This window comes from Grampus griseus (assembly GCF_964374135.1).
Source record: "Grampus griseus genome assembly, chromosome: 20".
Classification (NCBI taxonomy): Eukaryota; Metazoa; Chordata; class Mammalia; order Artiodactyla; family Delphinidae; genus Grampus; species Grampus griseus.
Genome location: NC_139014.1, coordinates 12,536,977 through 12,562,944, shown reverse-complemented (window position 1 = coordinate 12,562,944; position 25,968 = coordinate 12,536,977). Strand labels below are relative to the sequence as shown.

Genomic DNA, 25,968 nt, shown 5'->3' with positions numbered 1-25,968 from the left:
AACCCAACATTTAATCATAATGCATTTGGTAATTCCTTCATTTTCAAAAGGAAAATTTACCAATACGTCAAAGGTAAATTTACTGACCATTAAATGAGGTCTTTTTGTTTGTCTTTTTTCCTTACCTAGAGGAGAGCGGTCCCAGAGGGGTTCTAAAGCAAGGCACGCCCCTAGGCCGTCTTTTCCTAAAAGCCTGCTCTATTAATTTGCTTTCAGAGGCAGGGTCTATCCTCCAGAATGAGCCTTTGCCTGGTTCTTCCTGGGAACGTGGTACTTTGATGAAATAACGATTCAGAGAGAGATTGTGGCGAATTGAATTCTATGAAACATAAAAAAATACGTAGAATTCATATATTTCTTTGCTGAGAAATAAAAATGTGCCCCAGTTTTAGTGCCCTGCAAAGGTCCTGCAGCTCTGTGCTGGAAGGAACCGGCCCTCCCCAAAGTGAAGGAGGAGCTGCGGGGGTGACTACTCAGAGGCTGCGACGTGGCTTCTACAGAGGACAAGACACAAGGACACAGGGCACTGTGAACAGCATGGCAGGATGGGCACCAGGAGGCAAGGAAGGGAACTGGGGAATGGGGAAGGGGTGAGAAATCTACACCACACAGAAAGAGGCTATTTCCAACAGGAAAAACGTCAACTTCCACCTTTTTACCAGGTAGGAAATCAAGGGCTATCACTGTGACCTCTCCCTGTTTGGAGAAGGACAGCGCTGAGATCCACTATTCCTTTAAAATACTTTTTTGAGCACAAAATTAGCTTATAGAAACTGTCACAGCCTTTAAAATGAATTAATCCAGCATAAAGTATTTGGCAAACCAGCAAAGGAGAAAAAATGAGCCAAAGTTTAGAAATATTATTGACACCATCTGCCCGTAAAAGAACTATATACTTTGATTCTCAAAATAATATTGTGAGGCACATTGAGAAAATTTTTCTCAATTCCTAAGTCCATTCTTTCTATTACAAAAAGCTCAGCTCACAGTTTACATGTGATTTGAGGACAGCTCCCTGATGCACCGAAATCTGAGACCTACGAAAGGTCAGGAAAAGCTGGATGGAATCCTGCATTCAGATCCTTTCGGCATTTACATTAATGCTTAAATTTAAAATTAATAAAGTTTCAACCCAAACTAAAATTCTGGCTATCCAAAAATCACTTCTAAGTTCTCTAACTAACTTTCTAATAGAACTGCTAGTCACGACCTGAAATTCTGAATTCCCAGAGGTGGCTCAGAAATCAAAACATGTCAAATACTACTTTACAGCCAATCCAAGGGACTATTCAAGAACCAGACCAGTCACAGGCCATGACGAACCACCAGTGCCCGTGATGTCAGTCACCTCATTGGCAACATGAAGCGACAGGCTAAGCTACGTCTGTGATTTGTGAGACTGTTTAGAAGCAGATGTAGTATATTAGATTTAGAATACATGCATAACCACAGATACTTGCTATGACGTTTTATCATAGGGTTTGGCTGATAACCAACCAACACCTACCAATCCCTCCAGAAAATCGAATCTGTTATTGGTGCCCCCATCAAGCCAGAGCAGGCAATCCTTCCCCATCTGCATTCAGACCTTTCGGGTGTGGAGTAGAAGGCAGATTCTAAGAAAAAACGCTGAGAAAAGCCAGCCCAGATCATGACACTGGAGGACACTCTCACTGTGAACTGTGGGTGAGGGTCCTGAGTTCCTGACTGCACCGTGGGAGGCCGGCACCCAGATGGGAGCTCAGAAGTGACCACTAAGCCACAGTGCTAGGTGACACGTGACAAGGGAGGTGCCGAGCCTCAAGTGAAGGCTGGAACTGCACTGACTTAGGTGAAGTAGGTTCACATGCATGTTGTTAGGAGGAGAAAGGGAGGTCAGCACAGTGGGAATCTGGAGGCAGGAAGTGCTACTTCAGGGGACTGGGCACTAGGATTTCTACCCACTGACAAAGGTCAGAACCAGGATCAGCAATACAGCTGCTCCGTTAACCCTCACACCACGGACAAACTGTACAGTTAAGTCCTTAGGTCAGGGAGTTGCTATTTCCTGTTCTGAAAATGTAACAGAACCCAGTCTGCACCATCAAAAGAGAGTCTAACTTCCTCTGCGCTCTGACAACAATCTCACAGACAAATGAGCCCAATTACTGGTCACCTGTGATTCTCCAGCCAACAAGACTCTAGAAGACATGAAGAGGTAATAAGAGATATTTAATGTATACACAGATAGAATAAATAATTGTATTTCTAAGGTAATTAAGGCCTTTGTAATTTGATCAAACCAAGCTATATACATTTAAACCACCCTCATTCAATTCCAGTGACTCAAATTATTTTAAAGTATTCAGAGAGAAGGCAGGTTATTATTTAAAACTAAATACGAAGAAAAGAATCTGCAATACTGTGCACATTCTCTTTCCCCCAAATTCTCCCCAGTAGGGGCTGCTTCCCAGAACCCAGCTGACAAAGGGGAAAGGCGCAGAGCTGATCACTCGTGCCTGCTCTGTGCTGTCCTCCCTGAGCGCCTCCAGCCTTCCTGCCCATAACCTACACTTCTCATGGGCAGTTTGTGTCTGTTAGTCCCACTCAGCACTGAGCATTTGCCAGTGTGTATTCAGCATAGTAGGACTTGTAAAGAAATTTCAGGGAAGGACCTTCCAGAGGAGAGTCCAGTGTGCAGGGTGTGGGTGAGCACAAGTCACTCCCTCTACTTTCAGAAACCAGCTCTGGTCCTTTCAGAGGCCAAGAGCTCCAGAATTCTCAAACTTTTCAGTCACAACAAATACCTCAATTCTGAGCAGGGTAAAATTATAAGTCATAACAAAGTAAAACATTTTGGCATAAGTATGCAACCAAAAGAGATGCCATCTTTCCAGCTAGTGTTACTCAGACCACCTTGCTTTATACTCAGATTTGCTCCGGATTAATCAAAAAGCTTTTGGCATGGGTAGACTGCAAAATACCAAAAGTCAGTCTGAAAGGAGCCATGGATTTCCATTAAGTGCTCAGAATTGGCATGGTGGGAAGTGTCCACAGGCGTCATCTTAGGAACTGAGGCAGAGCAAGGGGCTCAATCACCGGGACCTGAGCTCCGAGAAGCATGGCACTGCCATCTCCCCTGCCCCACTGGGGAGGGCAGGATGCAGTCTGCAAATCCACACTTGAAAAATGGGCTGTTTTGGTTGACAGTTATTTGTGGGTTTTTTCTCAAAAGAAAAAGGATATGGGTCTTTTATGAAACAAGGTTGCAAAATAGAAGGCTTTTTGTTTTCAGCCAGGAGAGAGGGACTAGGAATGAGCCTTCCGTGTAGAGTCTGTAAGTGCAGTCCCTGAGGATGGGCAGCTCAGAGAGTCCCATGACAGAAAAGGACACATGCGGGCATGCTGGGGAGAGCAAGGACTGCTGAGGACAGGAATTTGAGTGCATATCCATGAATTAAAGGAGGGCTGGAGCAAGAGAGCCCTTTCTCACTAAAATAGCTGGAGCAGGAGGTGTGAAATGTCCCAGGAACAGCCTTACACAGGCAAGAGGCGCAGTCACCCTTACGAACCTTTATCTGGACAGAAAAGAAGATGTTTCAATAAAAACAAGCATTAATGACAGTTCAGTAAAGAGAGTGTTTATAACTCTCAGTTCTAAGTGGGCTGTGAAGTCACTTCAGGAGCCAGCAGCAATCAGAGTACTCAGGGGTCACCTCTGCAGGCCTCGCCTCTCTGTGATCACGGCCCCTCCTGACTCACTCCCCAGGACCCCGAGGCCAGGAGGAGGTCGCCCTTCAGCCTTCAGCCTTCTTTAGCAAGAAAACCCTGTGATGCACGGAATCAGTTCTCTCGTAAATGGATGCTACAAAGCACAGGGAAATACGACCAGAAGGGAAACGCACCACTGAAAGTCTGGCCAGGCTTTTCAGAAACACTCACTCCCATTACAACCCAGCTCACTGGCATTTCAAATCATCAGAATTCTACACACAGCTCCTGGACAGGACTGTGTGACAGATCTCACCTGCCTGTGCCCAGGGAGCTGTGTGACACAGACATGGATATAGACTGTCGTCTGCTTCCACTTCTTTTGTTTTTCGTTTTCTTTGAAGCACAAGCTCACTGTTACAGATTAAAATACGGTAAGTACTGCTGGGACCTAATTGTACATCATCTTAAGAGAACTGCCAGGTAGCTGGATACGGAAGGGTTCTCCCGAGCCACTGTTTCCCTCACGGCCAACTGAGAAATGCCACCTTGCTGTGAACAGGAAGGCGGGCAGGGCACAGATGCTCCAGGCCAGGAGGACAGGCTAGGTCTCATTTTGTACCTTTAGTCTTTACACGACTAAAGACTAAAGGTCTTCCCCTTACAGAGGAAACAGTCAGGATTTGGCTGGAACACTTTTTTATTACAACATGTTTATACATCTGCAGGTAGAAGAAAAAAGGTTTTACCTTCCGTTAAACAGAGTGGCTTACCCCCTACCCCGCCCACGTCACTTGATTATGGTTATGGTTCAACAGATGCATTTTTCAAAGGATCGTTTACTCATTAAGCCTCAAAGGAATTCTGTAGCCACTCCTGGTTACTTAATAAATTCAGAATATGTAAATGTATGTTTCTTCTCTCTTTTGTGATGCTTTTCTATTCCATACTTCAAACTTACCCTTTCCCATACTGTCTGAATTAGTGAGGTCCTGCTAAACACCTGGTAAATGGCCACACATAACACAGACACGCAGAACAAGGGAAAACATACACAATGTAGAGGTTTAAAAATTAAACTAAATTAAAAAGCCAAACAATGGAAATACTATGCACCAATTTCAAAGTGTCCTCTGAGGAGGCCTGGATTCACAGACAGCCTAGGAATAGGCTGGAAGTCCAGGTAGACAACTGAAACAGGGCAGCGCTGTGTTCATCTGCTCTGTACGCTGGCCAACTGGAGGAGGTATCTTTTGAAGAAAGGGTTCCTCAGTAAAACAGTTTGAAAACCATCTCTGTGCAAACTTCAAAAAGCTACATATGTCAGCAGACGTATAGCTAAGGAAGACAGAAGAATGCCAAAGTAAATGGATGGACAGGATTTTTAACTCTCCCTCACTTTAGACACATGAACTGCACTGGTCCAAGAGAAACATCTCAAACGATCCACACCTTTCCCATCCATGGAGACCATAACAGTAAGAAACAGTGCTGAGATTTCTTCTAGAACCACTATTCCTCCCACTCTGCGCTAAGGAGGTCAGAGAGAGCGTGGCAACAGCAGGCCTCTTCCTTTCTCGGCACAAGAGGCCCTCACTCATCTCATTCTACCTGTGCCCCAGCTACATACATAGCAGCTCAATTCTCTTCTCATTTGCCAACCAGCATCTACAAGACATGTAACAGAAACATTTAATAACAACTGAAATGGATTTACCTGCCAGCCCTTGTCCGCAGTCCTGTAGTAGGGATAGTTTTTCGTGATGTGCGTATAAATTCCATTTAGGGTGAGTTGTTTATCAGGAGCCATCGTAATTGCTTGTACGATTAATTGTGCATAGGAATAAGGTGGCTTTGAATCATCCTGTGTTTAAGTTTAAAAAAAAAAAGTACTGAAATTATCAAAATTTTTACTAAATTTACTAAAATTCAAGATTCTTGACATTTTTGAGCATTCCTATGATAATGCTTGGTTTTCCTTCCTATAAAAGTAATCTAATATGATGGGGGAACTCCCTGGCAGTCCAGTGGTTAAGACACTGCACTCTCACTGCTGAAGGCCCAGGTTTGATCTGTGGTCAGGGAACTAAAATCCCACAAGCCACGTGGCAGGGGGAAGAAAAAAAAGTAATATAATATGATGGGAAAGCATTTGGAAAATTGGGAGGAAGCAAATGGATGCATGTACAGCAGCATAAAAAAGAACATTAAAACCACATAAGGAAAAAGTCCAAATGGCAGAAACGGAAAGAATAAGAAAATGAGAAAAGCTGCCTCCCCTCAGCAGGGTCCACAGCATGCACACTAAACCACGCCAGAGGCCCATCACGTGGCTCTAGCAGCCGAGTGAAGAGCTGGGCCAGGACAGTGGTGGCAAAGGGTGGAGTGAGCCACCCTCTCTCAGGCCCCTGTGGGGGTCCTCATACACACAAGGAGATGGGGCAAGAATGCTGAACACCCCAGCGCCAGAGTGAGGACCACTCAGAAACAAGTGTCCATCAAGAGGCTCCTCCTGTAAGAAAACCCCACTCAGAGGAGAGCACCAGAAGCCAGACGCAGGGTTCCCACACCGGGGTCCAAGGCACTTGGGCAGGCATCGTTCAGGTGTGCAGGGCTGCCATGCACACCACAGGATGTTGGCATTCCTGGTCCCAGCACACTCAAAGCCACCAGTGGCTCTTTGCCATTGTGACAACTCAGAACCCCATACACATGCACAAAGTCACTGGGGAGACGGTGCACCTCTGCTGTGAACTGGGAAATACACATATCAACGGAGAAACCACAAAACGTAACGCTATGTAAACAGTAAGCTGCAAAAGAATGCATTCAAGATGATACTCCTTATATGAGGTTTAGAAATGAACAATTTAGATATTGTTTAGAGATAAATACAAATAGGCAGACAAGCAGAGGACTGTAGGATGGGTGAGGAAGGAGAGTGAAGTGCCAAAGAACGGAATGCAGGCTTCACCTTCACTAAAGGCTAACTTTAGTCCTGACAGCTGGCCGTGGGCATGTGCTCTGCACTGGAAGACTGAGCCACCTGTTATCCCAGCACCCCACTTTCATTTACATTTTTTATTTTTTAAAATATTTATGTATTTGGCTGCACCAGGCCTTAATTGTGGCATGTGGGTGTGGCCCGTGGGATCTTCGTTGTGACGTGCGGGATCTTTAGCTGCGTCACGCAGGATTTTTATTAGTTGCGGCATGTGGGATCTCTTTTAAGTTCATGTGGGATCTAGTCCCCTGACCAGGGATCGAAGCCGGGCCCCCTGAATTGGGAGTCTTAGCCACAGGATCACCAGGGAAGTCTGTTAGCACCCCATCCATCCATTCATTCACTCATTCATTCATTTATTTATTTATGGCTCCATTGGGTCTTTGCTGCTGTGCACGGGCTCTCTCTAGTTGCAGCGAGTGGGGGTTACTCTTCGTTGCAGTGCGCGGGCCTCTCATTGCGGTGGCTTCCTTTTGCTGTGGAGCACGGGCTCTAGGCGCACGGGCTTCAGTAGTTCTGGCACTCGGGCTCAGCAGTTGTGGTTCGCGGGCTCTAGAGGGCAGGCTCAGTAGTTGTGGCACATGGGCTTAGTTGCTCCGCGGCATGTGGGATCTTCCCGGACCAGGGCTCAAACCCGTGTCCCCTGCACTAGCAGGCTGATTCTTAACCACTGAGCCACCAGGGAAGTCCGCAGCACCCACTTTTAAATAGCTGATATCCTGAGCACTTGGGCCAGGCTCTGCCCTGTCTGTCCCCTGAGTGAGCTCACGCTGAGTTACAGGAAAGGGACAGTGGAATGGCTGAGCTGGAGTCCACACCAGGTGAGAGTACAAAGCCTTCCTCACTGTGCCTATGCTGCTGTGTTTCCTTGTTATCTTTCTTCTATACATTTCAATTTTTTAAAAAAGCTTTTTTATATTGAAAAACATAACACAGACAGGAAAGCCCATAATACATCCATATCAGGTAAAAACAAATTTTTGTAAAGTGAACAACAGTACAACCAACACTAGGTCAAGAGAGAACACAGCCCCCGTCTCAGTAGCTTCCTCATCCCCCGCTGCCTCCCAGAGAGGCCACCACTACTCCTGACATTTTATACTAATCATAACCTTACTGTGACTTAAGTTTTACCATCTAAGAATGCATCTTGAAACAGTTTAGTTTTGCCTGGTTTTAAACAGGCAAATGGACTATGGACAAAAATGGAATCCAACAGAGGGTGCCCCTCTGTGTCTGCCCCTGCCCAGCACCCTGTGCAAGAGGCTCCTGGCTGCTGTGGAGAGACAGTGCACGGCCACAGCTTATCCATTCCCATGGCTATGACGTGTCCTATGACACGAATATACCACATTTTATAAATACATAAAGTAATACTATGCCTGGTTTTATTTTTTCACGTAGCATTACATCAAGAGCACGTCCATATCAGTAACTATGCCACATAATATCCCCTTACTTAATCATTCTTCCCTCAGTTAGGGGCATTTAGGTTGCTTTCAATTTTCTGTTTTATATGAACTTTTGTTTTGAGATTTTTGTCCATTTCCCCTAAATGAAGTCCTAGAAGGGGTATTACTGGGTCAAAGAATAGAAATAGGCAGGGTCCTATTGTGGGCCATCAATAATTACCATCCAGGGACTTCCCTGGTGGTCCAGAGGTTAAGAATCCGCCTTCCAATGCAGGGCATGTGGGTTTGATCCCTGGTCAGGGAACTAAGATCCCACATGCTGCAGAGCAACTAAGCCTGTGTGCTGCAACCACTGAGCCAAAGCACCACAACTACTGAGCCCAGGCATGCCACAACTATTGAGCCTGCACGCTCTGCAGCCTGTGCTCCACAACTAGAGAGAAGCCTGCGCACCGCAACGAACAGCGTGCGTGCCACAATGAAAGATCCTGCGTGCCACAACGAAGATCCCACATGCCACAATCAAGACCCGATGCAGCCAAATAAATTAAATAAATAAATAAAATTTTTAAAAATAATAATAATAATTACCATCCAAAAGGGGGACTGATGTGTCCTCTCTAAAGTGTGTGTTTGTGTGCATATGTGTTCACATGTACATTCAGACATGTGTGTGTGCAACCTTCACCATCTGGGACAGGAGGACTAAATCCCAAGAGTGGTCTCCTAGGACACCAGGCAGTGACCTTGTGAGGACCAAGGGTTCAAGCTCTCAGCACCTGGGCCCATAGCTGCCACCAAGGAGGGCCCAGTGCTGAATGACCAAAAGAATGCATCTCTAGTGCCCAGCACTGAGAACATGCTCAGCAATGACCCAACATCCGTGCAGACGTGCACTTCTCAAAAGGCCCTGGGGGGTTGTTCCTTGACATGCAGGCAATGCAGTGAGGACAGCTGGCTCCCCAACAGGCCCTGGGTTCTGTTTCGAGGCTATAAAACATTTACCTTTGGGCTGTCTCCACCTGAAGCTTCCTTCTCATTTTCTGGCTGTGAGTTGTCGGCCATTAAATTGAGGTCAGATGGTATCACACGGCCCATTTTGTACCCTGAAGACCCTGCTCCCCGGGGGCTGGATGGACAGGAATTCGCAGCACTGTGGGCGAGAAAAGGTTGCTCCTATTAGTCTATGGTAAAACGTACATCACACTGTGTTTCAATAACTGACTCTTATTTCAAGGAAAACAAATTTTAAAAGTAAGAGAACTTCAGCATTTTCCATGGAAAAATGGACTCATTAACTCTGTGAAATTTAAGATCACCCTAAGAAATCAGGTATTTGCTTCCACATGTATCATCTTAGGAACTTACCAAGGACACAGAACCATGCATGATGGCTCCAGGGCTCAGCCTGGTAGAGGGACACAGACCACTGCTCTGCTCGCCCCCTCCCACCAGGGAGCTGAGGACAGGCTGCAACAAAGGACATGGCTTCCAGCTACACTGGAAAGGTCAGGGGGAGTCTGAAGAGAGGGGGACAGCAGCGAGGCTGAAGACAGGACGCACAAAGAGGGGAGGAGGCCGTGGATACAGACACGCAGGCTGTGACGGGCTCACAGGGAACACCCAGAAATCAGAAACAGGAACCTGTTTTCAAACATGCACTTTTTTTTTCCACAAGGTAGGGCTTGGCCATGATGCTGAGAATGTTCTGATTCTTGATCTCTGCTGATTAAGAGCCACATTCACTTGTGATAATTCACCAAGTTATGTATTTAACTTACTCTCCCTTTTCTGTACAGTATTATACTTCACAAAAGAGAACAAGCTACTGAAATGGAAGGATGCCAAGATAAGACTGTTTTAAAAATCTAGTAAGTTATAGGACAGTATGTATGGTTAGATCTCATTTATGTTTTGGATAAAAAAAAGTCAATTATTGCAAATGTATAGAAAATTTCTGGAAAAAATACCTAAGAAACAGTAGTTACCTCCAAAAAACTGAACTGGAAAGGAGGGGCCCAGGAGGTGGAACAACACACTATTACCTGGCACCCCCTGAACACTACTGGGCTCTCTACCATGAACATGCACCGTCAGTATATGCACTCACCCACGAAACAAGTGTTTACCGCATGCCAGGAACAACTCTTAAAGCACTGGGGAGAGAGGAACAAGACAGATGGCAGGACCACACTCTTGGAACTCCTGCTTAATGATTTAAAACTAGCTAACATAAATGAAGGGCCAATGTGGTGAGTGGCCCCACTGGCTGGGTGGTGGTGGGCTCCACCACCGTGAGCTGTCTCAACAGGGGGGGTGCTCTGCTGCTCAGTGCTGGCGGTGGGATATGTAGAGGGGATGAGCAAGGAAAACAGCATGAAGATGGGGCAGGGGGTGAGGAGAGACTGCATCAGCTCCTGACCCAATCCCTAAAGTTTCCAACCACCTCCAGTTCCCTGAGCGCCCACAGAACTTCTGTCTCCACATGGCCAGGCAGTGTGTCAGTGATCTGACCCTAAGGCTGCTGCTTCCACTGTGGGCCGTTGTCCCACGTGGGTAAACACGGGCTTTCTCCTCTTCCTCTGTGAATTCTGTGCACTTTTCACACGGTGCTGAATAAAAATCGGGCCACCGGCTGCTGTCTTCTGCCTACCCACTGCCACACTTACCTGGTGCACAGGTAAGTGCACCTGGTCCATCTAGTCACATACAGACAAATTCAACCAAGTGGGAGAGACAGAGGCAGTATCCTCAGCAGAGCAGCCATGGCAGGGGGCAGAGAAGGGGCCCGGGAGCAGCTGCACTCACATAACACCAAGCAAGGGTACAGCCAGAGTCTACCCGACACTCCTTCCAGGCCTTTCCAGAAGGATACCTTTCTGTCCATGCTGGTTTTTAAGATAAGAAACAGAAGTGTCCGACTAAAAGCTACAACCCAGAGCTGCCCGTGTTCCCTCTGTGCCCTCCTTGCTCTGCTACATGTAGGGGTCAGTCCCAGTGGACGAGGCAAGGCCTTCTCTGCCTGCCAGCCATGCCCTGTGGACACACCTGGACAGTAGGAGCTTGGCTCTCAAGAGAAGTAAATGTGTTCCTTTTGCACCTAAGTCTAACATTACTCACATGGAAGAAGATGCCTGAATACATACTTCACTCTTCTAAGACCCAACAGAACACAGGAGGACCGACCATCTGACCCTAGGACAGGGTCACGCCTGCTGGTCCCAGGCAATTCCTGACCTGACCCTCAGCTACTGCCCCCTGAAAGCGCGGGTTATGCAGTGGAGAGCACGCCTTGAAGGCACCATCCTCCACTTCCTGAGGCTCCCAGTCTCTCTTAGGACATCAGGACAAACAAGTTTGTCACCTCACTGTGGTCAAACTCAGTAATCCAAAGTGTAAGTCATCAGAATTTGCATGAAATTGTAGGAAACCAAAAAACTCAAAATGCAACTGAAAACCGACCTCACATTTTAGACCAATAAGACAAATCATCTATCCTTTAAACTTACACTCAGATAAAAGAATCCCAAGTGAAAACAAGGAACATTTGTGAACTGTGTTTCATATGCAGGAAACTAAGAGCAAACAGTGCTCAGAAACTAAACAATATTTTAAGTGCCCTCAACATCTCCCTCTCCATGTAGGTCAGCCCCAGGGAAGGGAGAAGACGTTGCTGTGCGCTGCTGCCCACTACTGTGACGTACGATGGCTTCTGAATGTCCCAAGCAAGAGGCAAGGACTGAAATTTGGACAGGGTCATGTCCACCTTGGCACATGCACACCCTGACCCCACGGTGACCCCGTCTACCATGGAAGCTGCTGTGTACCTGATGGTTCCTGTGGGGGAGGGGAGGGGGCTGATGAGGTGGGCCATGGTGTCTGGAATGTTGATGGTCAGCGGCGAGATGTGAGCCTGCACGGGCTTCACGGGGGACTCGGGCGCTTCCTGTTTCTCCCTCTTCTCGCTGGACAGGGCAGTGAATGTGATCTTGATGTTTGTGCTCGGGAACCTGAACGTGCACCTAAAAAAGAAAAGCCAACTGTCAGCGCCCATCTGCCGATCGGTGGGCAGGATGCCCCATCCACAACAGGTCGCAGAGCCCGAGTGTCCCCAAACATACTGGAGCCTCGACTTGCATGGAAGAGTCTGAGAGAAGCCCATTTCAAGTTCACCTCACATGTTACAAGTCGATTAATGAGGGAAACACAAAGGAGGCATCACATGATTTAAAAACACTAGTAAGCAAAAACATCATTTAGACCAGCTCAACAAGAAAAAAAAAAAAAACGGGAGAGGAGACTCAAAAAAGACTCAAATACCACTTAATCTACACTGGGTAAGGGTCTGGAGACAGGCTTGGGATCTGGAGATGTGCTCTTGGCACTGAGTAGGTGGAGGCCAGGCAGGAATGCTGCTAACCCCGCAGTGCATGGAAGGTCCCATCGCAAGAAGGAGGTGCCCCAGGCATGTCCCTCACCTGCTTACCTCTGATGACATCTCTTGCCCAGCCCTTCTCTCAGGTTCCTACTCTAGTCTGTCTGCAGCCAGTAGCCAGGGTGTTTCTAAAACAGCAAGATCTGCACGTGGCGTTCAAAGATACAAAAAGGCCAGCCTCTGTCTCTGCTGCCCTCGGGGCACAGCCCTTTCCTTCTCGAGGTCCTTCTCTCATGCTGTCCTCCCTCCACTTTAATACCCCAGAGGCCCCCACCCCACTGTGGGTCAGACCCCACATCCCTGCCTCTTGTCCGTTCCTCCTCTTGCTCACTACCCAGGGGTCCCCTCCCACCCCTCAGCTGCCTATCCGAGGGTTTCCTGACCGCCCCACACTCTGCCCTTGCTGCCGCCTTGTTCTTCATTTCACTCCGGCCACATGATTCTGTTACCCCACTTTTGCTTGTTGTCACCCCAATAGGATACAACCTCCAGTAGAACAAAGCTCAGTTCACTGCTATAACCTGGAGACCAGAAGAGTCCCTGGTATATACAGAGAAGGCCCTCAGTACACACTTGTTGGAATTAATGAACAAGTACCCAGTTTCATACATTAAAAAGGTAATTAAAACAAGCAAATCACATGAATACAACGAATGGGAAGCCCACAATTGCAGCTGCCCCTTTGTCGCTAGCATGAGATCTGAATAATCAACTCCAGGCCTAGAAAAGAAAGGGATTAAGACCCCACTGGCCTTAATTTCTAGCACAATATATATAACAATTACAGGAGTAAGGAAGTTTCCTCCTTTTCCTCCCATTTGTAGTTCCCGAGCTCCTGTCCTCAGGCGATAGTCACTGTTCACCAGGAAGGCCAGGCTGTTAGAACAAGCATCGTCACCCAGCACGAGGGCATCCGATCCCGCAGAGCAGTTACCTCTCTGTGTCTGTTTCCTCATCCACAGAACAGATGACAGCATCTATCTCTGAGAGTACCATGAGGATTAATTCAAATATTTATCAAACACTCAAATGTTTATTAAAATGAAAAAACCACACTACCTTCAGCCCCACTGTAAGATGTCAATAATACTTGCTTTTCCTACAGTTGGACACTCACCATCCACTGTGTTGTTCGTTCCGTCATCACCTGGGAACTCACAGAAGCCCAGACTGAACCAGAGGAGCAGCACACCCACCTGCCTGTCCTCCACATGCCACGGAAGCAACAAAGCACTGTGCACAATTCCAACACGGGAATGTGAGAATGGGACTCCTCCCTCCCCCAAGGGGTACCTACATGTCTCCGGGGTTTATTTCTGCTTTCCACAAAATAGGACCACACCTTGCATGTTGGCCCTCAGTCTACACGTTCCCTCAGTGTCACCCACAGGGTCTGTTCGCAGACAGACCTCAGCGCAGGCTGAGCGCTGCCTTCAGGGCTAGCACCACCACATGGAGGACTTCCTTCCTTAGTATCCTATTCCCAAAGTTTCCAATTAAAGACAACAATCGTCTCCACGGCACAGGCGCCATCCATAAACCTCAGGCTCCAAGGGCACAGAGGGCATCTAAAGCAACGCAAGGCACTGTCAGGCCACCTGCTGACAGCCTCTGACCGACAGCACGTGAGAGTGTCCCGGCCATCAGTGGACACTGCCACTAACCCCACCCCCTTGACAGGTGAAAATGGTATCTCTGTTTGCATCTAAGCATGAACTTCTCATAGGTGTATGAGCCATAAAACACATTTAAAAGCTACCCAGGTAGTCTGGTAACTTTCTGTTTTTCAATCTGAGTTATGATTACATGGGTGAGTTCCTATTAGTGAAAATTCATCGAGTTACACATGTATGAAACATACACTCTTCTGTGTATGTAGTATACTTCAGTAGAGAGGTTTTTTTTTTTTAATTAAAAAAGCCATCTGTAGATGGATACAGAAATCGGTAAAATGTTGATAACATGCCAGGGGGTTCACAGAACATTTCCTATACTTTTGGGTTAACAATGGTGTATTTCTTTACCTGGGCAGCCATGTTATAATTATAACCGATTTTTCTATGTAGGTTACATTCGAAGCAAAATATATCAAAACAGTGTTTGAGTTCTCTATGGAGTTCCATTAGTGATGAAATCCTTGTTCCCCTTTAGGGAATGTGAATGGCCACTGCTTGACTTTTCTAAGCTAGAAATAAAAAACAGTGGGATAGGGACTTCCCTGGCGGTCCAGTGGTTACGACTCCATGCTTCTACTGCAGGGGGCCCAGGTTGGATCTCTGGTCAGGGAACTAAGGTCCCACAAGCCACACAACCAAAAAGAAAGAAAATAAATTAATAATGCAGGTAGGTAGCCCAGCCCACCCTACCCAACATGTTAAAAAAAAAACAGTGGGATAATTTTAATTAATTGTTTCACAAAAGTAAAAAGAGCAGCAAAACATTAAAACAGCAGACAAAGCAAGCTGAGTGTCAGATCTCTGTCTCCCCCACACCACCACCAAGAGGCTGTTACGTCTGGGCACGCTGGTCCTCGTTCCCATGAAGCACTTCAGGTCATGGAAAGGGTTTAAGAGCCTAAGATACTATACTGATTAGGGAAATTAAGAGCATGCTGCCCGGGTCTCACGCTGCTTCGTACCATCACAATACCTAACACCGTGTGCTCTTTAAAAATACTTTAACTGATCCTGAAAGATTTGTAATAAAGCTCAGTATAAAAACATGCATCTGTTTATGAGAACTCTGAGAAATATGACAAAATAACAGAGAAAAGGGAAAGATTTTAAAATGAACAATAAGAAAAACCAGACCGCAGAAAGCAGAACGGCAAACCCCTAAGCAAAACATGACCAGGTACTGAGCACCTCTGAGAAGCCGTGCAACTTGAGCCACAAGTCAAAACTGAAGCAACACAACAGCTGATGGCTTCAACCTTAGGCAAGGACCCTGACAAAAACTAAGCTTCTTTCACTTGAATAAACATTAACAATTTTAATATGGATTCAGAGTTGCAAATATCCTTTTCTTCACCTCTTAGTCTCCTATACTTGGTGACAGGCATTTTTCTTGGAATGGAAACTCTTACAAGTGAGATATGCAAGCCAATGGCTTGGGTCTAGAGCTCTGAATTTTAGAGCTCTGAATTTTCAGATTCACAAAGAAGCTCTAAGGATTCTGAAGACCTGTTATTTATTTATTTATTTTTGGGGGGGTGGTGCTGCACTGGGTCTTCGCTGCTGCGCCCGGGCTTTCTTTAGTTGTGGCGAGCAGGGATCACTCTTCATTGCGGTGCGCGGGCTTCTCCTTGCGGTGGCCTCTCTTGTTGTGGAGCACGGGCTCTAGGCATACAGGTTTCAGTAGCTGTGGCACACGGGCTTAGTTGCTCTGCGGCATGTGGGATCTTCCCAGACCAGGGCTCGAACCCGTGTCCCCTGCATTGGTAGGCGGATTCTTAACCACTGTGCCACCAGGGAAGTCCGTGAAGACCTGTTCTTTATGTATCAATACAAAGCCAGGCCTTACTGCAAATACTTCAACACTAACATCATACAGCTAGGCAGAAATAATAAGCACACTGAAATAAGCCTCCAACCAAACGGAAAGTCAAATTTAGTGATATCTCTATGCAAAGCAAGTTCAAACAATTAACCATTTAGGCAAACTATTCCCTACAACCAAGTCCAACTGGGCCACTTCAGAGGTGTAGGTGGCCTCAGGAAGAGGTTGGCTCCCATACCCTTTACCCCACAGAGGACGAGACAGACAGGAACAGTGGTCTGGCCCCACAGCACCACTCGGAAAGGTGAGTGCAGCAGAGCAGCCTTCCACCTCAGCATCCACAGTGACGGCAGGCCCCGGGGGAGGACAGCCATCATGTCCCCCAGCCTCCTGTCATCCTTCTCTGTCGTGGCACAGATTACTCAGACACACTTCCTGAGTTGGAAAAATCTCCCCACAAGTGGGCTCCATTTCTACCTACTTAAAACAACACGTCTGAATGCGATTCAGACAGTCATTGTTAGGATAACTCTGGAGTCCCTCAGTTTTTAAACAGTATTTTAGAAAGTTTAATGGGACAAGGCCTGCAGATGCCACCCGCATGGCCAGGGCACAACGCAGCAACAGTGTCCCTGCCGTGGGGCACCAAGAAGACACTGCCTCACCCTTGGATTTCCTGCTAAAAATAACAAACCCAGATCTCACCAAGAGGAAACATCAGACAAATATTCTACAAAACAACTGGCCTGTCCTCAAATATTCTACAAAACAATGGGACTTTCCTGGTGGTCCAGTGGTTAAGACTCCACGCTCCCAATGTAGAGGGCTTGGGTTCAATCCCTGGTCAGGGAACTAGATCCCACATGCCTCAACTAAGAGCCCACATGCTGCAAATAAAGATCCTGCATGCCGCTAAGACCGAGCGCAGCCAAATAAATATTAAAACAAACAAAAAAAACCCAACTTTCTCCAGCTCCCTAAATCTATGACCTGCTAACTTCCTATCTCACCCCCAGCAGATGACCCTACTTCTTTAAAAAAAACCAACCAAACAAAAATCAACACAGAAGACACAGAAAGGCCAAGGAACGGTCACAAATGAGAGTAAAGTTCAATGCATGTGTGATCTGACTCTAGAAAAAGGGCATCAGTAAAAGACTGCTAAGTCCAGTTAAGGCCGGTGGGTTAGGTCACAGTGTTGTATCAACGCTAATTTGCTTTGGTACCTGGGCTGTGGTTATGGAAGGAAATTTTTTAGGAAATACACATGGAAATATTTTAGAGGTAAAAATGCATCACGTATGCAGCTTCTCAAAAATTTTCAGGGAAAAAACAGAGCAATGAAGCAAGTGTGGTAAATGTTAATATTTGGGGAATCTGGGAAAATGAGAATCTCTGTTCTATTTTTGCAACTTTTCTATAGGTCTGAGTAATTTCAAAGAAAAAGAAAAAAATTTGGAAACTTTCAAGATGTCCCATGCAAAGCTTGATGATCTAGGCTGTGCCACTCCAGGTGTTGCTGGGCCTGAGCCAGGCCAGGAACTGTGTCATGAGCCATGACAAGGTGAGCATAGACACAGAGTGTTTGGAAACCACTCACTCTTCTACTTGTTCAGAGTGGACCTTCTCCACAGACAATCTGAGAGCCCTGCTCTGGGACACACCCTCATCGTTATCTGTCTTCTATACATTTCAGAATCCCACCAAATTCCAAGGACAATCTTGTGGGACCCCTGACACAGTTATGAAATGTCACCTCACTGCAATTCTTATCAACTCCAGACCCTCCTCCAGAGTCTGTTTGTCCCTGATAGTCAGCCTCGGGCTAAGCAGGGAAGTACAACCCCAGTTCTGGAGTTCACAGGACAGGGTCATGGCCACATTCACACAAGTGACCCTGACACCTGTGCCCTCACATTCACCCAACACAGTTGATGTCTGTTAAACCTACACACCGTCCCATCACTGGGCTTCCAGATTGTGACCCAAGAAGCTGTGGTTTGTGGTGACACCATACTCTGTACTCTGGATTTCTTCTCTCCTGGGAAGATTTGTCCCATCCTACATATAACAATATTCACACAGAACAGTATCTCCCTACCATGTTCCTAGAGCACAGCACTGAGTGTCCTGACAGCCAGCATAGACTGAACCCTGCTGTTCTACATACGGCCCAAGATCTCTGTGGCTCACAGCAAAGGTCTGGGTCCAGCTTCTACCATCCACCCACCCCATAAGTGGCTGCTTGTGGCTGCTCTGCTCCACTTTTCCCTCACTCTGGGGCCCAGGCTGATGCAGTGGCTCCAGTGAGGATACTGCTGGTTCCAAGGCAGAGAGAAAAGACAGAAGGAGCGAGTTCCGTGGCCACACCTGCGGTCAATGGGCAGAAGGGCTTATAGCGAGGACCCTCCCCACATACCACCACCTCCCTAGTGTTAGCAATCCCAAGGGATGTCTGGAAAATCATTTCAAGTCCTTTCAGCTATGCAACTGGCCACAGAGACATTAGCTGAGCAGCTGAACTGCTCTCCAAGGGAAGAAATGAGAGGCCAGTTACTCTGTCATTCACCTGTGACAGCTGACAAAGATAATCTAATAAGAAGAAGACAATCCGATCATTTAATCTCGGGATTGGCAAAGCAATGACTGTGTTAATAAAAATAACATGTCACACAGGGTGGACAGTGCTCTGAGGCCATCGATGACTTGCTATGAGCAGCAGTGATTGCCAAGGAGGAAGGCAACAGGATCTTCTGCATTTGAAGAACTGTGTGGACAGTTACATCCAAGACTGGATCGGGAGGTAAGGGGGGAAATGAGGAAACCAGTGAGGAGGCTTCCAAGGAGCCAGGGTGTGCAGTGCTCACACCACGTGAGGCAGTGAGGACAGAAAGAGGAGACGGGATCTGACTGGTATGGGAGATGGAAATAAACGGCCCTGATGACCCACCAATATGTGTGGGCACAGAAGGGAGAAGACCGCAGGACGACTGACTTCACATCTGGCTCGTGTGGCTAAGAACGCTGGTACCAATTACTGAGATGAGGATGGATGAGGAACAGGCTGGGGGGTGCAGTGGCTAAGTGGACACATGACCTCTGAGGTGCCCGTTACCCATAATCCCAGGGGGATGTCCAACCAGCCCCTCCTGAAACCTGAACAGACACACTCGGTGTTCTCTGCAGTGAGAGGGTACATTCGCCACATCACAGAGGAGAAAGAGCCTAAGAAACGCAACCAGCAGGTCTGGTGGAAGAGAACAGCCTTCAGGACTCAAGCAAGCATTACCCTGCAGGAGGACACACTACTGTGGGAGTTTAACAATGGGTTCTAGTCCCAACTCAGTTATGATTTCAAGCCATGCCTCTTTTTTATCTTTTACAAAAATGGAAGAAAAATTCCTTTTCTTTCCAAACCCTGAGGCGAACTTAGCCAAGAAGGAACTTTAAATGGGCCTATATATACACTTTGATCATTCTCTTCTACTAGTTTCCTCTAGTTTTTGACAGAAATATCAAAACTTTTACTACAACCTTTAACGAATTGTAGCCCTTAATCAATCACATTTGTCAGTGACTCATAAATCACTCCCCCACCGGGGGCTGCCTTTTCTGTGGCTCCAAGAGCAACATGTCCACACCACCAGTCAGTCCTACCCACTGGTCACGCTGAGCTGCCACCACCATGGGTCTGAAAGGGCCACTTAGAGCCTGGCGGGTGCTCCCTTCGCCCCAGGAGAAGGTATGTGGAGGGGCAGCTCATCAGCTCAGGAGAGGGCTGCCCCTCAGAGGAGGTGTCTTTGGGAGGCCAGCAGCCATTTATTAAAGGGCACAAGTCACAGGTCAACAGCCTGACCCACTATAAGGCAGGTTAGGACAATGAAGACCATACTGGAAGGAGCCCGAAACCCTAAGTAGTTCACAATTTTCTCTGCTGCTCCTCTGCAGTAAACCTCAAGCAACACCTTACCTCAGCTTGACTTCTTACCCTAAAAAATGATAAAACATTCTATAAAACTCATGAAACACAATGGTGTTTATTAAAAGAGGCCACGTTACTATAGTTTTTGTTGGGTTTAGCATGAATTTTTTTTTTTTTTTTTTTTGTGCGGTACGCGGGCCTCTCACTGTTGCGGAGCACAGGCTCCGGACGCACAGGCTCAGCGGCCATGGCTCACGGGCCCGGCCGCTCCACGGCATGTGGGATCTTCCCGGACAGGGGCACGAACCCGTGTCCCCTGCATCAGCAGGCAGACTCTCAACCACTGCGCCACCAGGGAAGCCCCGAATTTGCTTTTTATATATAATAAAGCTATTCCTTCTTTTTTAAATTTATTTTTTATTTTTGTCTGCATTGGGTCTTTGTTGCTGTGCGTGGGCTTTCTCTAGTTGCGGAGAGAGCGGGGGCTCCTCTTCGTTGCGGTGCGCAGGCTTCTCATTGCAGTGGCTTCTCTTGTTGCAGAGCTCGGGCTCCAGGCACGCACGCTTCAGTAGTTGCAGCACACAGGCAGCAGCTGCGGCACTCAGGTCCTAGAGTGCGTGGGCTTCAGTAGCTGCGGCGCATGGTATCAGTAGTTGGCACGCAGGCTTCAGCAGTTGTGGCTTGTGGGCTCTAAAGCAGGCTCAGTAGTTACGACGCATGGGCTTAGTTGCTCCATGGCATGTAGGATCTTCCTGGACCAGGGCTCGAACCCGTGTCCCCTGTATTGGCAGGAGGATTCTTAACCACTGCGCCACCAGGTAAGTCCCTAGCATGAACTTCTAACCAGAGCCTCAAAAGTCTGATTCAATAAGACACCTGTGGGGCTTCCCTGGTGGTGCAGTGGTTGAGAGTTTGCCTGCCAATGCAGGGGACACAGGTTCGTGCCCCGGTCCGGGAAGATCCCACATGCCGTGGAGTGGCTGGGCCTGTGAGCCATGGCCGCTGAGCCTGCGCATCCGGAACCTGTGCCCCGCAACGGGAGAGGCCACAACAGTGAGAGGCCTGCGTACCGCAAAAAAAAAAAACAAAAAAAACAATAAGACACCTGCAACCTGGGCTCAGGCCCTGCGAGATTTATCTTTGAGTGAAGCACTTTCACTGCATGTTTAGCTTTGAGGTGACTTAGAAACTACACAGCACGTGAAACAAAGCTTTTCTGCGTGGACAGGGCCACTGCAGGCATGTGGCTAGTTAGTGAGTCGAACAGGCGTTGTGCTCAGAAGGGCCCAGATGAGGCTGAATGTTCCGTAGCCAGCACCCTGAAATCTCCTTCATCATTTTATCTGAGTCTGTGTCTTGTAAATGAGGTCCAATGGGTCAAAGGACCACAGCCTGGGGCGTGGAGGCTCAGTTCACACACATCTTGCCTCCCCCACCCCCTTCCCCTCCACGACCACCCACTGTCCAGGACGGGGCCTGGACAGGGGCACCTTGGGCACCTGGGAGAGTCTGCACTTGCCCCACGAGTACCCCTCCACCTAAGAAAGCTTGATATTAATAACAAAAATACCGCAGCAGGTTGAGAGAGAGAGACCACAAAAGAAATGAAAAGCTTTTTGCAGCTTCTTAAAAAAACGAGGTATAGTTGATGTACAATATTATATAAGTTTCCAGTGTACAACACAGCGATTCACAATTTTTAAAGGTTATGTTCCATTTATAGATATAAAATATTGGCTATATTCCCTTTGTTGTACAATATATCCTTGGAGATTTTTGCAGCATTCTTAATCCACACTTTCATTTTGCACTGGACCCGATGTATTATGGAGCTGGCCCTGTATCCTAAGACTAGTAGGAAATGGTGCATTTCCATAGGCAGATCTGCTTTTGTACCCACAGACCACGAAGCCTTGATTCCAGAAACATTCCTGACCCAATTTAGAGAGCTGGTGTTGGGTTTTCCAGCAACACATGTGACCAGCAGCTTCACAACTGCTTCTGAGGTTTTTCTTTGGCTTGGAGAAGAATTTTGTCTGTTGGCCACTTACTGCACTGCAATTCCATTAATGAAGGTACTGGAAAGAGCTGCCTTATCTACTACTTTGCGTGGCAATTTGCTGTTGGGGGAAAGGCTGACTCAGAGAAGCACACTCATTAAAAATCCTGATGCCAGGCTGAGGGTGAAGGCAGTACTGGATATTAGTGTAGTCAATGTGATGCTTTGTGCTTCCAGCAGTCTTGAGCCCTCTCTCGCCTGGATCACAAGCCACCACACCCACGGCTCTGGGTGCAGATGGCTGGGTGGGCCCTCCGTCCATGTCACTGACGGTAGCAGCAAACAGTTAATCGTGCTGAGCATACAGTAGGTGCTCAGAGAGAAGCGACTACCCCTTTGAGGTGGGACTACTCCTGAGATTACCCCAAACTTGCCAAAATAACATTCACATGAAACCAAAGCAGGCTCTCCAACAGACACCTGACTCAGACTGAACTCACAAGCAAAGCTGTGGGGCAGGGCCTGGGCTCCCTCCTTCCTCTCCCCAGTTCACAGCAATTCCTTCTGCCAATGCAGAAGAGCAGTAGCCTCCAAATATTTTTGATTGTACACTTTTAAGTGAAAAATTAAGCAGGAGTCAACATATGGCTAATATATTACCAAGAAATGAAAAGGCAAGGGACAGAATCAGAGAAATATTCATAATACACATAGCTCACAGATGACTTGTGTTCAGGATATACAAAGAATTCTTAAAATTCAATAAGAACACAACCCATTAAAAATGGTCAAAGAGACCTTCACTAAAGTAGTACAGAAATGGCTAACAAGCACATGAAAATATGCTCAGCATCATTGGTCATCAGTGAAATGCAAGTCAGAACCACAATAAGATACCACTGCACACCCACAGAATGGCTAATATGAAAAAACTGACAAAACCAAGTGCTGATGAGGTCACAGAGCAACTAGAACTCTCCCACACTGCTGGCGGGAATATAAAAGGGTGGGACTGCTTTGGGAAAGTCTGTTGGCTTCTTGGTAAAGCCACTCCACTCTTAGGCATTTGACAAAGAGAAATGAGAGCATCTGTCCACACAGGCTCCTTCATGAATGTTCACAGCAGCAGGATGCATAACAATTCAACCTGGAAATGGCCCAGGTGTCCAGCAACAGGTGAATGGATCAACCAATGATGTTAAGTCCATGCAAGAAGATATTTCTCAACTACCACTCAACAATCACAAAGGAAAAAACTGGGGGCTTCCCTGGTGGCACAGTGGTTAAGAATCCGCCTGCCAATGCAGGGGACACAGGTTTGAGTCCTGGTCCAGGAGGATCCCACATGCAGCAGAGGAGGTAGGCCCGTGTGCCACAACTGCTGGGCCTGCGTTCTGGAGCCCGCGAGCCACAACTACTGAGCCCATGTGCCACAACTACAGAAGCCCGCATGCCTAGAGCCCATGCTCTGCAGCAAGAGAGGCCACCCACCTTAATGAGAGGCCTGCACACCACAGCGAGGAGTGGCCCCCACTCGCTGCAACTAAAAAGAGAGCCCACACGCATCAGCAAGGACCCAGTGCAGCCAAAAATAAATAAATAAAGTTGCAAAACCAAAACAGAACCCAAAAAAAGTGCCCAAACAAGCAACATGGATGAATCTCAAAAACATGTTACTCAAAAAAAGCCAAACTGAAGAGTACACACTGCATGATTCAATTCTTAAGAAATCCTAGAAAAGACAGAACTAGTCTACAGTGATGAAAAGCAGATCAGTGACTGCCTAGGACTTTCAGTTTAGTGAAGAGGGGTAAAAGGGCAGGAAAGAGATTCTGGGAGGGAGAAATGTTCTATTATCTTGATTGAAGTTTTGGTTACATAAATATATGCATCCGTCAAAACTCTTTGAAAGGTACCCTTAAAATAGCTTTTTTTTAAAAAAATTATTTTATTTATTTTTGGTTGCATTGGGTTTTCGTTGCTGCGGGTGGGCTTTCTCTAGTTGCGGCGAGCGGGGGCCCCTCCTTGCTGCAGTGCGTGGGCTTCTCATTGCGGTGGCTTCTCTTGTTGTGGAGCACGGGCTCTAGGCACGCGGGCTTCAGCAGTTGTGGCTCGCGGGCTCCAGAGCGCAGCCTCAGCAGTTGTGGCGCACGCACTTAGCTGCTCCGCGGCATGTGGGATTCTCACAGACCAGGGCCCGAACCCATGTACCCTGCGTTGGCAGGCAGGTTCTTAACCACTGCACCACCAGGGAAGCCCCAAAATAGCTTTGTTTTATCCTATGTAAAGTATACCTCAAAAAATGTTTTTTAAAAGAAAAGATTAATGTGGCAACAACACATTCACATATGTATAAATTATATTACTGTACTACACATTATAAAACATAAAAATAGCAACCAAACAGGACGAGAAAAACAATCAGAAGTATATCTTCTTCCAAAATTCTAAAAGATCATCTTGATCTCTTTCTGGGGTACACACACACACTCTGGAGACTAATGTACTAGAGAAAACATCACTTTTGTTTTCCCTGTGAGGTTCCAAACACAAGGAATATAATGTCTAGGATTGTGGAATTTTTTTGTTATATTGAGATATAACATGATATAAGTTTAAGATAATGTAAGGTAATGATAAATGCATATAGTGCAGACTGATTAGCACACTAAGGTTAGTTAACACCATCAACTCAATAGTTACAGTCTGTGTGTGTGTGTGTGTGTGTGTGTGTGTGTGTGTGTGTGTGTGTGTGTGTGTGTGTGTGTGTGTGTGTGTGTATGCAGAACTTTTAAGATTTACTGTCTTACCAACTTTCAAATTTACAATACAGTATTGTTATCTACAGGCACCATGTTGTACATTACATCCCCAGGACCTATTCATCTTACAGCTGGAAGTTTGTAATTTTGACCCTCCCCGCTTCACCCACTTCCTCCATCCTAGGATTGTGTTTTTTAAACCATTGATAAGGCTACCAATTACACAGCAGTAAGAGACATGACTGCATCAAGTTCCTTATTAAATGGACAGTTGCTACATATGTTCGACAATGGAGTAAGGCACTCCATTCTTGAGGCAGTTTATAAAAAGATAATTTCCACTTTATGGGTAGGAAAACAAAAGCATAACCCATGAGGTCTGCTCTCTGAATCGGCAGTTCTGATGCAGCGTCACCCTCCACACTGATGTATTGCCGATGCTGAATACCTGCAGATGCATTTAGACTTCTCACTTATTAGGTCAGCTGCACACAAGAGGTGTTCATTTGCTCAATCTGCAGGAAAGTCTTTTCAAAATACTACGCTGAATGGCCAATATGCACAGGAAAAGATCAACGTCATTAGTCATGAGACAAATGCAAATTAGAACCACAGTACAATACCACAACATACCCATTAGAAAACCTAAAATGAAAAAGAGAAAATGCCAATGTGACGAAGCTGTGAAGACACCTGAACTCTATCTTACACAGTGTCAAAGAAGTGTAAATGCAGAAAGTGTTTTCCAAAGTGGTTGTACCTATGAAAGCCGAACATATGTACATCCTGCGAGCCACTGGAGCTTATCTAACAGAAACGTGCACGTGCTTGTCAAAACACAGCTACCAGAATCTCAATCAAGTGTTCAACTAAAAAAGTCTTCCACTTAAAAAAAAAATCTGTAAGACTCATAGCAGCATTATCCATTATAATAGCCCCAAATAAAACTACCTAAATGTCCATCTATGGCAAAATATCAAACTGCACTATACTCACATTATTCAATACTTTACAGCAATGAGAATGAATGATCCACAGCCAAGTACAGAAATATGGGCTAATCTCAAAAACATTTTACTCAGTGAAAAGCCAGCACCACCCTCTGAAGTACATTCTGTATAACTCCATGTATACGAAATCAAAAGCAAACACTCTACACAGTTTAGAACTCGGGATAGTGGTTCTGTGGCTAGGAGGGACACATGGCGGGCTTCTGTGCGCTGACAAGGCAATGTTTCTTAACTGG

General features: G+C 46.6%; 1 protein-coding gene across 2 annotated transcripts in view; it reads right to left on the bottom strand.

Moving 5' to 3' along the window:
* Positions 1-25,968, bottom strand: part of FOXK2 (forkhead box K2) — a gene marked incomplete at its 5' end in the record, with an annotated part of 70,772 nt that overhangs the window by 16,789 nt on the left and 28,015 nt on the right. For both annotated transcript variants that reach the window (XM_082678091.1, XM_082678092.1), the window contains 4 exons: positions 126-319; positions 5,408-5,554; positions 9,112-9,259; positions 11,934-12,128. In XM_082678091.1, coding sequence (XP_082534217.1) covers positions 126-319; positions 5,408-5,554; positions 9,112-9,259; positions 11,934-12,128 — 684 coding nt within the window. The remainder of the gene's footprint in view (positions 1-125; positions 320-5,407; positions 5,555-9,111; positions 9,260-11,933; positions 12,129-25,968) is intronic.